Raw genomic sequence first — 15856 nt, 5'->3', positions numbered from 1 at the left:
CATTTTGGAATAAAAGCACATAACAATGTTTCACAGCCGACAGGAGCAATTGAAACAAGTTATAGTTTTAAACAAAATTAAAAAATTTGTTTTTAGCAGATGTTTTCTCTATACGTTAAACTAAAAACGAACAAAAAGGAAATACAAAAGCCCACTTTCTCTGCACACCATTAAAAAAAAAAGAGTTCCAATATTTATCAAAGCGGAACTAATGTTGCCCGGCTTCTGTTTCCAGCGTAAGCAGACTTTTTCAGAACTGCACCACTGATGTAACTTTCATTTCCTCCTACAAGGGGGTCATTCACAAGAGCCGTGAGCTCGTTTACGGACCGGTGCATAAAGCTGGAGCTGTCGAAGTAATAACTAATAACTAAATTTAATAAATAAGCAGAATGTTACGGACGCTGTGTCGGAAAGGCGGCGCCATTTTGCAGGTCAGTGTCGCGGTTCACTTCGGCTTGTTAGCTCGTGCCACCAGACGTCATTCAGCGTGTAGACGTCAGTTAAAATTAAACCAAATGTTACTCTACACCTGTGGGTCTGGAACAACTTAGTGTAATCATAAGATATTGGCTGACTTTTATTTATTTGTAGAGTCGGAAATGTATTTTATTACAAGCGGTTTTTAATTTTTATTTATTTACCGCTAATACATCTAAACATTGTTTTTAGTTGTGTTGCTTTTTTGAGAAGTTTGTCCAAATTGTCTGACGTAATTGCTTTACCTGTAACGCAGGAGCGTCCATACACACCTGAGACCAGACATTTACATGTATTTTATGAAATATGTCATGTTTTGGGTCAATTAGGATTTTCCTAATAAAGAGGACTTGCATTAAATATGAAGTTTACAGACATTTCTTTGCTAAAACACCCAGAAAACATGGCGCTGCTAGCACCCTGAAGCAGATCGTACCTGCTAGAGCTTCAAATTATTTCCTATATTGTAATATGAATTCATGATACAGCTAATTACTGGAGGATATCATGTTCTTAAATAATGCTTTGTATCAGAAATTCAGGTAAAAAAACTGGTGACGTCAGCGTGTATGATTTATTTATTTCTGTTTTTAATGTTGGCAAAATGCCTTTAGGAAGGGAAGCAATGGCAAAGTGTGGGAGGGGAAAAAAGAGGACACATTTTGTTTAATGGAGTCGTAGCCATGGTAACCAGAACAAAAGAGTAACAACAAAGAGGAGGAGAATTAAAACAGGAAAAGAAAATATAAGATTATTTGACCATTTACAGAAAAAATGGCCAATTTTATTGACCGACTGACTGGAAAGTAACTGATAATCACAGCAATTATATTGCAGATTATAATTACAGTAATCTGCTGTAATTTACTCAGATTTCACTGGAACTCTGGTGATGTGACTCACAGATTAATGTGTGTGTGTGTGTGTCCGTGTCCTTGCCTTTCCCCCTGCAGCAGAGCCAGCGGTTCGGTCCGGTCCAGCAGCGCTGGGCCTCCAGTCTGCCCATGAACACGGTGGTTCTGTTCGTTCCCCAGCAGGAGGCCTGGGTGGTGGAGAGGATGGGCCGCTACCACCGCATCCTGGAGCCCGTAAGAACCGCCCGTAACCATGGAAACGCTCCCAACTGGACCCACACGGCAGCCAAACCGTGATCAGATTCAATTAGTTTAATATTCCAGATTATATTCCCAGTCCCACTTCCTAAACGTTGTTTCTTTCCTCCTCGTGTCCTTCCTTCCTTTCCTTCTTTGGTTTCCTTTTTGATCTTTGCTTTCTGCCTTGTTTTCTTCCCTTTTCTTCCTTTCTTCATTCCTTTCTTATCTTCCTTCTGTTTCCTTTTCTCTTTTTGATAAATTTCCAGTTTAACCAGAAACTATCTATTTTTTAGTTTTCTGACTGAATCCTTTATCATGTCTCTGTAAAGCTCTACAGATTGTGACCTTTGACCCCATCTCTCCATGTGCTTTACCTCCTCTCTCTCTCTGTTTTCCCCTCCAGGGTCTGAACTTCCTCATCCCGGTGCTGGACAGAGTGCGCTACGTCCAGAGCCTGAAGGAGATCGTGATCGACGTCCCGGAGCAATCCGCCGTCTCTCTGGGTGAGCGTCACTTCAAAATAAAAGCTTCTAACCATGTTTACGCTCCCATCATTTCAAAATAAAAGCGTTTAACCACATTTCTCACCCTCCTAGATAATGTCACGCTGCAGATCGATGGAGTGCTCTACCTGCGGATCCTGGACCCGTTTAAGGTACGGCGCAGCTCAGGCCGTTAGCGGACATTTTAACATGATCTTAAAGTGACGGCGCGCTGCTTTCAGGCCAGCTACGGCGTGGAGGACCCGGAGTACGCCGTCACGCAGCTCGCCCAGACCACCATGCGCTCTGAGCTGGGGAAGCTGACCCTGGACAAGGTTTTCCGGGTAAATCCCAGCAGCGTCTGTCGTCCCTCCAGGTGTTTTTCTGTGGAGAGTTTTAAACTTCATCTGTCCATTTGATCCAAAAGGAGCGAGAGTCTCTGAACTCCAACATCGTCCACTCCATCAACCAGGCGTCGGACGAGTGGGGGATCCGCTGCCTCCGCTACGAAATCAAAGACATCAGCGTCCCGCCGCGGGTCAAAGAGTCCATGCAGATGCAGGTGGGAGTCAAGGACCGGGTCACACTGTGAATGTTTTTATACTTCTGTTTGAGTTCCTGCTGCTTCTAAAATCAGCCAGAGGGCAAATAAAAACACTCAGCCGTTTATTTGGCAACAAGTTCATGTTCTTGTCTGGAAAATGAGCCAATTCAGAAACCTACTGAATGTTAAGTCACATTCAACTGGCACTGCGCCGTTACCTAGCAACCCCCAGCAGAGTTCCACCCGTTACCTAGCAACCCCCAGCAGAGTTCCACCCGTTACCTAGCGACCCCCAGCAGAGTTCCACCCGTTACCTAGCAACCCCCAGCAGAGTTCCACCCGTTCCAGAAAAAACAAGTATATTTTTTCCAATTAAAAAATCCTTCATCAATCCCAGAGAGAAGTTAAATAAAGAAATCTTTTCTCAAAAGTAAGAAAAATATTTTACTTTTGAAACTCAGAGCTGATTTTCTTATTTATTTTATGTTTAAACTCAGAAATTTTCTTGAATTTTTAAGTTTGTAAATGTGAAATTTTGAAATTGAAAAGTTTCTAAGTTGTTTTTTCTAGAAATTTTCTGAGATTAATCAAAATTTTTAAGTTTTTTAGTAGATTCCTTTTTTCCATCTAGTCTATCCCTAATATGTGGCACTGATCAGATTTGCCAGCTGTTTGATTGCAACCTGTTCCTACTTTATGCAATAGTACATCTAATTCTTTGAGTTGTATCTGTACAACCATCACAGAAACACCATTAATGTCATGAACTTTGTGAAGGTGGAGGCTGAGCGTAAGAAGAGAGCCACGGTTCTGGAGTCTGAAGGGACGAGGGAGTCGGACATCAACGTGGCTGAGGGTCGGAAACAAGCTCAGATTCTGGCCTCAGAGGGAGAGAAGGCAGAGCATATCAACAAAGCATCTGGTGGGTTTGGTTACCGTCTGTTTATTGGATAAAATCCTCATGTTAACTTAAGCTGATGTTTGTTTCCTGCAGGTGAAGCCCAGGCCGTGTTAGCCATAGCTGAGGCTAAAGCTAAAGCTATCCGCCTGCTGTCTGAGGCGCTAACAGAGCAGGTGAGTCAAAGTGTTTCTTCCTGTCACTTCTCAGAACTTTGACTTTAGTCTCAGAAATTGCATTTTAATCTTTGAATTGTCTCAGAATATTAACTTCTGACAAATGAAGTGAAAATAAACTCTTTTTATCAGCTGGTAAAGTCTGAACATCCTGTGGTAGAGGAGTCTGATCGCTGCTGTAACCGTGGGAAACGTGTTTATTTTCTGTTTTTTCAGAACGGCAACGCGGCGGCCTCCCTCAGCGTGGCGGAGCAGTACATCTCGGCGTTCTCCAACCTGGCCAAGCAGACCAACACCGTCCTGCTGCCGTCCAACACCGGCGACATCACCGGGATGGTCACTCAGGTCCGCATCCAGCGCCGCCTGCAGCATCCGTCTGGTTGCTAACGGTTACCAACTCGTTTCGTTTGCTGTGTCCAGGCGATGACCATCTACAGCCAGCTGGCGAAGACGACTCCTGCAGGATCATCGGCGGCGGCGGCGGAGGAGAAGAAGGCGGAGCTTCCTGATGGTTTGGCGTCACCAGAGGAGCAGAGGACTCAGTGAAGGAGGTCGGGATGTTTGACCCAGGAAGCGATGAAGCAGATCCAGTGGAGGCGGCTCTGCTGACCGAACAGTTCCCTCCGACCCGACGGGACTGGGAGGAGAACCGAACCCAGTGGTCTGGTTTCCGTCGGACCTCCGGATCAGATCTCCAGTTAGTCGATGCTCACAGACTGTTTATGTTCAGCCGACTTCAGCCTCCAGGACGGAAATGTTGTCTCATGTGTAAATGCAGAAATACTCATGTTTTCACCCGGTTGTTTTTCTTTATTCAGCGTCGCACACAATTATTGACACCCTTAATAAAGATGCATAAACAACTTTGAATAAATGTAATGTTTTATTGCATAACAGAGATTTTTTTTTACCTCCCTTGTGATGCGATAGTGGGAAAATAAAGCAGCGTTTTGTTGCTGTGATTATGGGAAACTATAGGCATGTTCTCTTGTCTTTCCCAGTTTGGAGACTGGCTGAACAGAAACTTTTCCCATCAAGTTGAAATTTCTTGAGGGCCACCACATGCAGTTCTTTCAAAATAAAACAGTTAAAAATAAATGTTTTGTGCTTTTTAAAAAATTTTTTATTTGCTCCTATTAAACTAAACATGCAAAATGTTCTTGAAAGAAATTTTTTTTAATATAAATCATAACTTCATTTAGCTCCCAACTACATGTTTAGTTTAGTTAGTGAGCTAAATATTTAGTTAGAAAGCAAATTAATTAGTTTGATGCTAAATATTTAAGTAACAGCTGTATAATTATGTTTCTAATGTTAGAATTAACTTGTATCAATATATTTTAAATATTAAATCAGTTACTCAATATTTTAGTCTTTACACCAAATACATTTTTACTCCTACTTGAGGCGTTTCTTGGATGGCTACTTTTTATTTTTATTAATACATAAAAATTTACTCGCGTGTAATTGTAAATAATTATGTTACCCTCTGGCATAACATTTTATGCGGTTATTTAAACAGCTTGATTAGCTAAATTTAATTTCGTATAATTATTTATTAAAGTAGATTAATTTGTGTCAGTTTCCCAATCCAGTTTTATTTTAGTCTGTATTTATTTAACTTATTGAGTTTTTGGGGAAATAGTGACAGAGTGACACATCGCTACATCCTGCTAGCCTCAACCGTTAGTACCCGGCACGTTGTCTCACAGGCATGACGAACTATTTCAGGTCTGCATTTAAAAAAAAAAACAACATTTTAATTTAAATAAGTATTATACTCCTTAAATTGGGTAGTTTTGTGTTTCTTTGTTACTTATCTACTATAACTTAAGAGTTGAATTCTCCTGACAGTCTCAGTGCGGGGCTAACAGAACACATCTCAATGGTTGGTAACAATAAAACCAGTCCGCCGTCAACTTCCGCCGGGTCCACCTGCCTGGAATGTGAATGTATCCGTCCCAATGAAGGTGAGGGAGGGTCCTGTCTGCTCTGTGGTTACCTGAAACACCTGGACCTCTGAGGTGTTTACACACACACACACACACAGCTTTACGGCCGCCTCCAGCCCCAGAGAGGTGAAATCCCAGCCGATACAAGGTCAGCAGTGAATGAAACAGGACGGATTAGCCGCAGCTAGCCGGTGATGTTAGCCGATTCTATCTCAATTTATTGAATCTCTCATTAGTTCCGCTTAAGGATGAAGGGGCTCACGGTTCTCTCTCTGCTCCTGTGGCTGTGCGCGGCCTACTTCGTGGGTATCTACCTCTTCGTGGGTGGCTTCCTGCTGGTGAGGCTGGAGGTGAACCGGACCAGCGCCTGCGGGGACGTCCTGCAGCCCGGCGCGGAGTCGGCGGACTTCTGCCAGGGTCCCCCCCGGTTCCGCAGGGTCGTCGTCCTCATCATCGACGCCCTGAAGATCGACTTCGCCCGGTTTGACCCCACCAAGACCTCGCCGCGACCTTATGAGAACAAGCTGCCCGTGCTGGAGGAGACGGTGTCGGCCCGGCCCGCGCAGAGCCGGCTGTACCCGTTCAGAGCCGACCCTCCCACCACCACCATGCAGAGGATCAAGGGCTTCACCACGGGCTCCCTGCCGACCTTTGTGGACGTTGGCAATAACTTTGCCTCCAGCGCCATCTTGGAGGACAACCTTATCCACCAGCTGGGGCAGATGGGTGAGTTGGTGGGGATCTGTGACGTCATGACCACAACTTTTACTGTTTCTGATGGATTGATTGACACAGAGTTAGAGTTTGTGATCAATACTAGCGCTGTAAAACATGGGGGTGGCAGCATCATGCTGAGGGGTTTCTAGTATTCAGCAGAAACAGGGAAGCTGCTGGTTACATGTAACTGAACAAAATATGGGCTTATTTTTCTTTATTTAAATTTAAATTTTCACTTTTTTTCTTCTTTCTGTTTTTGTTTTGTTTTTTCATCCTTTCTGTCTTCCTCTTTTCTTTTGTTTGTTTCTGTCTTTATTTTACTTTTCTCTTGGTTTCCTCCTTTCTATCTTTTTTTACTTTTCCCTCCTTTCTGTTTTCTCATTTTTGTCTTTTTTATTTCCTGCCTGAATTCATTTCTTCTTTTTTTCTCTCATTCTTTATTTCTGTCTTTTTTCTTTGCTTTCTTTGTATCTGTCTTTATTTTTAATTTCTTTGATACTCTTGTTCCTTTTTTCAATTTTTCTCTTTTTATTTTTTCTGCATTTTTCTCTTTATTTTCCGTTCTGTATTTTTCTTTTCTTTTCTCTGTTATTCTTCCTTTCTTCTCACTTTAGTGAACCTCTTAGTGTTGATAGAACCAAATGGATGTTTCTTTTCTCTCAGTTTGTCCTATCTGTTGTTCTGTAACGTTATTCATTATTTTGAGTTTATTTGCAGGTAAACGGGTCGTGTTTATGGGCGACGATACCTGGGAAAACCTCTTCCCTAAAAAGTTCTACCGCTCTCTGCCGTTCCCGTCCTTTAACGTCAAAGACCTGCACACGGTGGACAACGGCATCCTGCAGCACCTCTACACCACCAGTATGTCGGCTCCGTTTTGCTTCTGTTGAGTCTGTTAATGTTTGGATGCTCTCCTGTCTGCTGCATTACCCTCCATGCTTGTTTCTGCTGGTTTCTGCAGTGGTGGGGGACGACTGGGACGTGCTGGTGGCCCACTTCCTGGGAGTGGATCACTGCGGCCACCGGTTCGGACCCGACCACCCGGCCATGGCCGACAAGCTCACCCAGATGGACGGCGTCATCAGGTCGGTCAGCAGAACGCTGAAGCAGACGGAAGCTGCAGGGTTTGGATCATACGTGGTTCTCCTTCCAGGTCGGTGATGGAGCGCCTGCAGGACGACACCCTGCTGGTGGTGATGGGCGACCACGGCATGACCGACACCGGAGACCACGGAGGGGAAAGCCAGAAGGAGACGGACGCCGCGCTCTTCCTCTACAGCCCGTCCGCCATCTTCCCTGGACCTCCGACTGAGGTGGGAAAATAACCTGCAACATATTTACAGAGAAATGAATGAGAAGTGTGTGTTCAACAAGGAAATCCATAAATCAATGTATGGTTAAATAAAAATTAAAAATGGAACAAAAAATACAGAATATGACAAATTTATTAAATAAAAAAGGAAATTAATAAATAGGATAATTAATAGTGATAATGGTAAAATTATAAATGTTCATTTATGTCACACTGTAAGTTGAAACTTCTTTTTATTTTATGGATGAATTTTATGACACATTAATAATTTTATCCAGCCAAAATGTCTTTCTAATTTTGTCAGGATAGGTCTTCCATAGAGTCGAGCTGTAAATCTCAGAAAGATGAAAGATGTTTTTGTTTTTTTCCACAGGATGAGCCGGATGTCGTCCCACAGACTGATCTGGTTCCCACTCTGGCGCTGTTACTGGGAATCCCGATCCCGTTCAGCAGCGTGGGTCAGGTCCTCCTGCCTCTCTTCCCCCCACAGGAGCAAAATCAGGGTGCAGTTAGGCGCCTCAGCCAGCTGGAGGCGCTGTGGATCAACACAAAACAGGTGCTGCCTTCAGGCTTTACAGCAGAAACTAACAATTATTCTGACGATAAACCGTCACATTCTGCAGATTTTTCATTTAATCCTTTTTAGCGTTATTTTACATTATTTAAAAATGCAAATAAAGAAATAATCAAGTCCCTTTTTACAGGAGAAAATCAACATTTATTTCCTATAATGCTACTAAATACCATTTTGACTTATTTCTGATTCACTGATCAAAACTGGGTAGCAAAATTGGATTAATGGGAGATTTTTTTTTTTTTTACAGAATTTGATCCAGATGGATTTTTGTGTTAAATGTAAATATTTTTTGTAGAGTTTTGATTAAATTTCTCAGTATTTTATTTCAGCAAATGGTCTATTGGTATACTCGTCTGTTTTCTCCAGATAATAATTAATCGATTACCAAATTAGTTGATGGTTATTTCAATGATTAATTGTTTCAGCCCTACAAGCTTTTTACTCAAAAACCACCTTTCTTACTAACTTTCATTCTCTCTCTCTCTCTCTCTGTCTCTCTCTCCTCTGTCTCTCTCTCTCTCTCTCTCTCTCTCCTCCTGCAGGTCCACCGTTTCCTGCAGACCTACTCGTCTCTGTCCAGTGACATTCCTCCAGAGAGTCTCTCTGAGTTGAAACTCCTTTTCTCCCGTCTCTCCTCTGATTACCTCGGCTCGGTCGGCGCCGGCCTGCCGCCGTCGCCTCACCTGTCCTCGTCCCTGCAGGCCTACCTGACCTCCGTCAGGGACACCTGTCGAGCCACGTGGGCCAGATTCAACCCGGCCAAGATGGCGGCCGGTCTGGCCGTCCTCACGTTCGCCTGCTTGGCGTGTTTCGTGATGTCGGAGCTCTCCGCCGTTCTGACAGAGGAGAAGCGTTTGGGACTGAAGGCTCCAGTTGCCGCAGCGATAACCATTGGGGTTATCGCTGCGGCTGCTGTTCAGCTGGTTGCCCGCGGTTACGTGGAGGCAGTGTGGTGTCTGGCGGCCGGCGCCTTCGCCTCGGAGGCGCTCTTCCTGTGGAGGGCTTGGCGCCTGAACCGGCCGGCCGTTTTAAAGAACGGAGCCAAAGTGTCGAAGCTGTCGGCGCGCCGCCTGCTGGCGCCGTCCCTCGCCGTGCCGCTGCTCCGCTGCGCCTCGCTGCTCTCCGACAGCTACGTCATCTACGAAGGCCGGGTCGTGACCTTTCTCCTGCTCTCTCTGGCGCTCTACGTTCCCGTGCGCCTCAACTGGGACGGCCATCTTGTCCCTCTGACCCCTGACCCCCTGAAGTCGGCGGGGCTGCTGCCCTCGCCGGCGTTGACCCTGGCCGCCGTGAGGAAGGAGAGCGGCTCTCTGATTGGCTGCCTGGGCGGCCTGGTGCTGTGCGCCTGCGTCTCGCTGTCGTTCCACGGCTGCAGGGAGGAGCAGGGCGGCTGCACGCCGTCGCCGTTCCTCTCCCCGCTGTCCCGCCTCCAGGACAGCCAGCTGAAGAACCTCTACTACATCCTGTCCGTCGTCTCGCTGGGCGTCTCCGCCTACCTGCTGCGGCTCTGGCTGTGTCACTACGGCAACCTGAACTCGTCTGGCGGGACGGCGTTCGCCGCGCGCTGGGTCCTGCCGCTGCTGTGCGTCTGCGCCGGCCTCCATTGGGCCGTCAGTGCCACGCGGGAGGACGGCTTCAGGAAGCTGGCGGAGCTGATCCGCGTGGCGCAGCTCGCCCTGCCCAGAGCCGCCTTCGCCCTGCTGGGCCTCGGACTCTGCCTGATCTGGGCCGACCCGCTCACCGTGTTCCTGAAGACCCGAGCCGCCGCGTCGGCCAGAAGCCCCGCCCTCCCGCCGCGCTACCGAGCCAGCACCGGCATCAGCCCGCAAGCCGAGCTGCGCCACCTGATCCCGCAGATCTACCAGCACATGCGGCGCTCGCTGGAGGACGGGGAGACGGGCGGCGGCGGCGAGGAGGACGGGCGTCCCGCCGTGGAGGCGTACGGCCTGGGGACGGTGTACTCCGCCCCGCTGCTGCTGCTCTGCGGCCTGCTGGGCGTCGGGCTGCTGCTGCTGCACCCGGAGGGCATGGCGCTGGCCTTCCTGCTGCTGCTGCTGGAGATGGCGGCGCTGCTGCACATCCACGCCGCCGCCGCCAACCTCCGCAGGTCACCTGCAGCCAAAACAGGCAGGAAGTCGACCCGACGTAAAACTCTAAATATTAAATATTTCTTCTGCGTGGTGACGGTGAAATCTTCCCTCATCCAGGAGTTTTCAGCGTCGCCTGGACTCCAGTGGTTCTCTGGTCACTGGCCGCCTCCCAGTTCTTCCACTCCACTGGTCACCTGCCCACCTTCCCTTCCATCCAGTGGGGCGCCGCCTTTGTGGGGTTTCCAGATGGACACAGTGGCACCGTTCTGCCCGCCTGCCTGGTCACCCTCAACACGTTTGCCTCACACATTTTATTCGCAGGTGAAGATAATATTTTAAACACCATATGTTAAAAAAACAACAACTATTTTTCATGAAACAATGAAATATTATTTATTCTCCTGTTTTTATAAACATCTAACATATTTTCTAGTGGCATTAAAGTGAGTAAACTCTGACGTTGTCGTCTCCAGTGGGTTGTCCTCTGCTGCTGTTCTGGCCTCTGGTGCGGGAGGTCAGGGGCAGCAGGGGGGTGAAAGGTCACGGCGAAGAAGGCGAAGACGCCGTGATGGAAATGCGGCTGAGAGAGAAACCGCAGCAGTTCAGCGCCGCCCTGCTGCAGCTGTCAACGCGATACCTCTTCATTCTGGGAGCTCAGGTGGGTTCAAACCGTCAGTCTGGTTCTACTGGGTCAGGAGGTTCAGAGCCACTGGGAAAAAAATCTGACTCCAATCTCTGTTTCTGTCAGTTTTGGCATTTTTGTTTTTTTCTTCAGAATTTTGTCATTTGTTTCTAAGAATTCTTTTTTTTATTATTCAATGTCAAAATTTTGACTTTCTAAAAATTCAGATTCCCTTTAATCTCAGAATATTCAATTTAATCTGAATTTTCAGAATTTTGACTTTTGTTCTATAAATTTTGACTCTTCCTGGAATTCTGACTTTAATCTTCTACAATTTTATAATTTAAGTTAAAGTACTTTTCCCCCATTTTTTAGTGGCACTAATCTTCTTCCATACGTCCATATTTCTTTAAGTTGTTTCTCTTTCTTTCTCAGGTGTTTTCTTCAGTCTGTGCTGCTGCTATTCTCAGGAGACACCTAATGGTGTGGAAAGTCTTTGCACCCAAGTAAGTATCTGAATGCATTTTCCACCTGAAAACTTTTTGATCTTAAAGTTTTTCTTGGTTTTAACATATTTTAGAGCTAAAATTTGCCTCTAAAGTCTGTTTTATTTCTCAGGCTGCTGTTTGAGGCGTCTGGCTTCGTGGTGAGCTGCTGCTTCCTGTTGATTGGAGTCACCTTGGTGCTCAGGGTCGACGTCGCTGTGGGTCGCTGGTTTAAAAGACTCATCCCTGACGCCTCCAGGTAGCAACGCCGCCGCCGCCGCCATGTTGCACAAATACATCCAAAACTGTGACGGACTTCTCCATAAACACGTCTGTGAAAAACTCTGACTTCAGGACCAGATTGTTGGGCTTTTCCTACAAGCTGCCTCACTAAAGGCGAAGTCCTCCCAGCTTGAGCTGGCCGTTAATGAATGTTAGTTCTGTTTTGGACGAATCTACGGAAGAAAAACTGCTTCAAAACTCATGGTGCCAACTCTGGGCTCACTCAGTTCTGGTCACAGGATCACTTCCAACCCAGCACAGAAAGGAATGTCATTACTTTGAACTTTTAATCATGGATCTGATCATTCAGCCTTATGGAAGACTGATCATGCCAAAGCTGGAAATAGATACATAATTAAATAAATGGTTTTATAAGTTCATTAAACTGCCTAACATTGTCTCCAAAAAATACAAATTGTCCAAACTTATTTGATTGCAATGTGGCATAAATTATTGCTATTATTAATTTTACAATTTACTTCCAATGGGTTTCCTTTTTTTGCATAATTTTTTCATATGCTGTATTTATTGGGTATTTTAAAATGTTTATTTTACCAACATCCTCTAATAATTCCTCTTTGCATTTTCTCCCTTTTTGTTTTACAATATTTGGCACTTTAATTACTTTATTTGCATATTTTCGATTTTGGCAGGATTAGTCCTCCATATATGCGTGCAAAAGCACAAATTAATGGTGGTAAATTAACATTAAATAAATTTTTTGCACCAGAAGTTGTATTTGTGTGTTTTTTCCTCCCAGAATGTGAACCTGTAACCTGAACTGACTGAGTTAAACCTCCGGCCATTAAAACACATTTTTATCGTCTGCTGAAGGGATTTCTTATTGGTTTTTTATTATATTTACTATTTTTCAGAACTAATAACCAGCCAGTCTGACCTGAATGTTTGTAAATTAATAATTATTTTTTACATTTTTTTTGGTTCTAATGTAATTTCGTTTGCAGGAATCGTTCAGTCGGTTTGTTTCTGTTGATCGGGTTCAAGCTCAGGTTGATGACATCACTACAGGGGATGTTTCTGATTGGTTGTGAGACGACGGGACATTTTTGTTATTTATAAATCTGATTGTGTTCGATATGAATATCTGGTTAACGGGTGATGATTTTACATAGTGTAAAAACTAATAAAGCTTTTCTACATCTTTTATTGGCTTCAGTGTGTTTTACACTCTGCCTGTACGGAGGGCTGACTTTGACAAAATTTGAAATATTTTTTGTCACAAAAACTTATACTTTGGATGCAATTTTTTGACATTATAATCACTTTATCAAATCATTTAATTCTATATTTACTGCTACTTTTAGCAGCATCAGTCTTCCATAGGACCTATGTTTTAAAATGCGTTTTCTGTTCCAGTTGATCTGAACCATCCCATAATTTCTCTCACTGGATGTTTGTCTGGTTGAACTTCCACTGCAGTCTAACAAGTTTTCTTTCTGGATTTTTTTTGTTATATTGTCATTGTTTCCCTGGAAACCACCATATTTAACCGAGACAGAAGCAATAAAGTTCAAATACTTTCAGTTTTCATTTTTTCTGTTTCAAAACTTTTTGTTCCAGTTTCAAATCTTTATTTTCAGTTTTAAATTTGTTCTCAGTTTTTTTGAGTTTCAAAGTATTTTTTCAGTTAAAATTTTTTCCCCACTTTAATTGAACAAATTTTATGGCCCCAATTTAGTTCCATACGAGAATCTACGGAAGACATTCAGTTTTAAAGTCAATCACAAGCTGTCTATTTGAAGTCCCTTTGTTATTAACAAAGTTATTTTCTTTTTTACCATCAGATGTTAATTGGTCCTGAAGCCAAATCGTTCGTGACTCATTGGGATGTTTCTCCTGGTTCGGAACCAGAACCGGGTCGCAGGAAGGAGAGACTTAATAAACCATGAATGTCAGAGATGAAACTCACCAGATTTTCTCAGCATGTCGGTGATTTGCCGCCATGATGGACGCATTATGAACACCCGGCACCTCACAGCCGTCATCATTTAGACACTAATTCCCCAAATTCACGCATAATCAAACAAATTAGCCTTTATGCTAATTTCTGATGACTCCATTATGCTAAAAGCCGGGCTGGAGTGACACTCATAATTGCAGCAGAGATATTATTGCTGAACAACTCAGTAATGGATACTAACGCTTCTTCTGCTGAGTGGCTTCGCAGGAGTAAATAAACGCTGATGTGTTTTCACTGATGAACTGCTGAGACTCTGATGCGTTCAAAGACCGTAGGAAAACGTAGCCAGCTGCTTCTGAGCAGCTTTACTGTTAATGTTTTTTAAAATGGCTCATGTTTTACGTCAATGTTTCCCTGCCTGTTTTCTCCTTTTGCCTTTTTATTTAGATTTATTTTTTTTATTATTTCATCAGTTTCCTCTTTTCTTTAAAAGAAAATAATGAGGAAAAAAATTCTAAATGAAATATTAGAGGAGAAAATAAATCAATATATTGTTAAAGAAAGAGTCAGGAAATAAAAATAAATGAAGAAAAATAAAACAAGACAAAAATATTTTTCAAAAGTCAAAATATAGAAACTGAGAAAAAAGTAAATGGCCAAACATAAGGAAGCTAATTACTAAAACGAAAAGATTGGAAATAAAATAGAAAAATAATCAAGATAGTCTTAACATTGTTTAAAACAACACAATTGTTAGTTTGCCACACTGTACACTCAAATTAGTTGGAAAATGTCTTACGTTTTACAATATCTGTCACTTTAATAACCTCATCAAACCATTTATTTATTTCTATATTTAGTGCTAATTTTGGCAGGATTATTCCGCCATAGCCACCATTTGAAATATTCATAATTCCCGTGTCAGAAAGTCAAAACCCAAATCAAAAAATACAAGAAGATGTAAAACAAAGCAACATTACGACACTTTCCTCCCTCCGTACTTTACATTTGCTACTTTACAGTGGACTTTGAAGGCCAGTGAATCGGAACCAAAAGCCCACCTGTCTGTTTCTTGACTCCGGCGTTGACAGAAGCGTGACGTTTGCGAGCGGATCACGGTGATCGATGGATCCGGAGCGGCTGCAGAATAATTGCATATTTTAGAGCCTTGGGATGAATTATCCAGCGCCGATCTGTCATCACCGCGCTCAGAGTCAGAGCTTCATTTGGAGTGAGGGATGTTGCTCTGCAGTCGCATTTACAGCTGCAGGGGTCATGAATTATTACAGCGGACATGAGAACATGAAATCAACTCAGAACCAAAACCAAGGTGACTTCCTCCCGTCACACCTCCACCTTCTGGTGACACTTTTGTTCTTAATTAAAGATCAGATTCAGAAATTAGCTCACAACAATCATATCAAAATGAATTCAAAGTTTTAAAACACCTTAAAGTTTCATTTTGGGGTCAAAAATTCAAAGTTTGAATGTTTACCTTCAATCCAATATGGCCGCCAGTCGTATGAAACAGTGAAAGGTGCAGAAATAATTTTTTTGTGCTGCTTCCAAAATGAATCAATACTTGAAGCAGGAATATTTTCTATTTTAGATTAGAATAAAGTTCCCATGGTGCATATTCTGGACTGAACACAAACTTTAGTTCATTAGATTTTTATTGTAATGAAGGAAAGTTAAAGTTTCTTACAGATTACAATCTGAAAAGTGTGGCTTGCATGTGTGTTTTCCCCCGTTTGCTGTGATACTTCTAAATGAAGTTCAGTTGTAGTTTTGCAACTTTTCTTCAAAGGTGACATACATTTATAAATGTATACGCTATGGAACAAAAATGGTGCCATAAAGTTTGTTTTGCAGTTTTGAACTTTTCTTCAGTTTCAAAATATTTTTTTAGTCTTAAAATTATTTTTTCAATTACAAAATTATTTTTCAGGTTCATAATTACGTCTCAGTTTTAAAATTAGTTTTCTGTTGAATTTTTTTTTTTTCTGGTTTCAGATTTCAGTTTCACCTTCTACATTATTTTACAGTTTTTAACATTTTTTCAGTGTAATTTCTTTTAACAAACTTTTTGGCACCAATTTAGCTCCATATATGTAAAGCTAGTATGCACAAAGTTGCTCAGGTCCTGAACATGAAAACATTTAGAAAAAAAAAAATCACTATTTTTCTTAAATTTACATTGATAAACTTGTTCGTGGATTTTGAA

At 43.1% G+C, this 15856-nt stretch overlaps 2 protein-coding genes across 4 annotated transcripts; both read left to right on the top strand.

Moving 5' to 3' along the window:
- The first annotated feature begins 216 nt into the window (after positions 1-216).
- stoml2 (stomatin (EPB72)-like 2) lies at positions 217-4772 on the top strand. The gene is made up of 10 exons (XM_044144295.1): positions 217-434; positions 1434-1568; positions 1978-2077; positions 2171-2229; positions 2299-2400; positions 2484-2618; positions 3378-3522; positions 3595-3674; positions 3891-4019; positions 4095-4772. Exons 1-10 carry the CDS (start codon positions 393-395, stop codon positions 4218-4220), a joined length of 1053 nt encoding a protein of 350 aa, XP_044000230.1. The 5' UTR covers positions 217-392; the 3' UTR covers positions 4221-4772.
- A 135-nt stretch (positions 4773-4907) lies between these two features.
- pigo (phosphatidylinositol glycan anchor biosynthesis, class O) lies at positions 4908-13762 on the top strand. 3 transcript variants are annotated; one of them, XM_044144293.1, is made up of 12 exons: positions 4908-5774; positions 5863-6352; positions 7061-7204; positions 7305-7428; positions 7497-7656; positions 8029-8211; positions 8775-10359; positions 10440-10643; positions 10796-10980; positions 11380-11450; positions 11563-11688; positions 13517-13762. In XM_044144293.1, the coding sequence occupies exons 2-12, from the start codon at positions 5875-5877 to the stop codon at positions 13521-13523; spliced, it is 3267 nt and encodes a 1088-aa protein (XP_044000228.1). In that variant the 5' UTR covers positions 4908-5774; positions 5863-5874; the 3' UTR covers positions 13524-13762. The 3 variants fall into 3 exon arrangements, with proteins under 3 accessions (XP_044000228.1, XP_044000227.1, XP_044000229.1); XM_044144292.1 differs by lacking the exon at positions 13517-13762 and adding an exon at positions 11784-12876; XM_044144294.1 differs by lacking the exons at positions 4908-5774; positions 13517-13762 and adding an exon at positions 11784-12876 and having other exon boundaries at positions 5922-6352; positions 7295-7428.
- Positions 13763-15856: the final 2094 nt, after the last annotated feature.

Source organism: Gambusia affinis, linkage group LG17 (assembly GCF_019740435.1).
Source record: "Gambusia affinis linkage group LG17, SWU_Gaff_1.0, whole genome shotgun sequence".
Taxonomy (NCBI): Eukaryota; Metazoa; Chordata; class Actinopteri; order Cyprinodontiformes; family Poeciliidae; genus Gambusia; species Gambusia affinis.
The sequence above is the reverse complement of the archived record's forward strand: the minus strand, read 5'-3'. Positions and strand labels throughout refer to the sequence as shown.

Coding starts and splice junctions, on each gene's coding strand:
- stoml2 (XM_044144295.1), top strand. CDS start 393: ATGTTACGGACGCTGTGTCGGAAAGGCGGCGCCATTTTGCAG. Junction 2,619..3,377: donor AAGAGTCCATGCAGATGCAG/GTGGGAGTCAAG, acceptor AACTTTGTGAAG/GTGGAGGCTGAGCGTAAGAA. Junction 4,020..4,094: donor TCACCGGGATGGTCACTCAG/GTCCGCATCCAG, acceptor TGCTGTGTCCAG/GCGATGACCATCTACAGCCA.
- pigo (XM_044144292.1), top strand. CDS start 5,875: ATGAAGGGGCTCACGGTTCTCTCTCTGCTCCTGTGGCTGTGCGCGGCC. Junction 7,657..8,028: donor TCCCTGGACCTCCGACTGAG/GTGGGAAAATAA, acceptor TTTTTTCCACAG/GATGAGCCGGATGTCGTCCC. Junction 10,981..11,379: donor TCTTCATTCTGGGAGCTCAG/GTGGGTTCAAAC, acceptor TTTCTTTCTCAG/GTGTTTTCTTCAGTCTGTGC.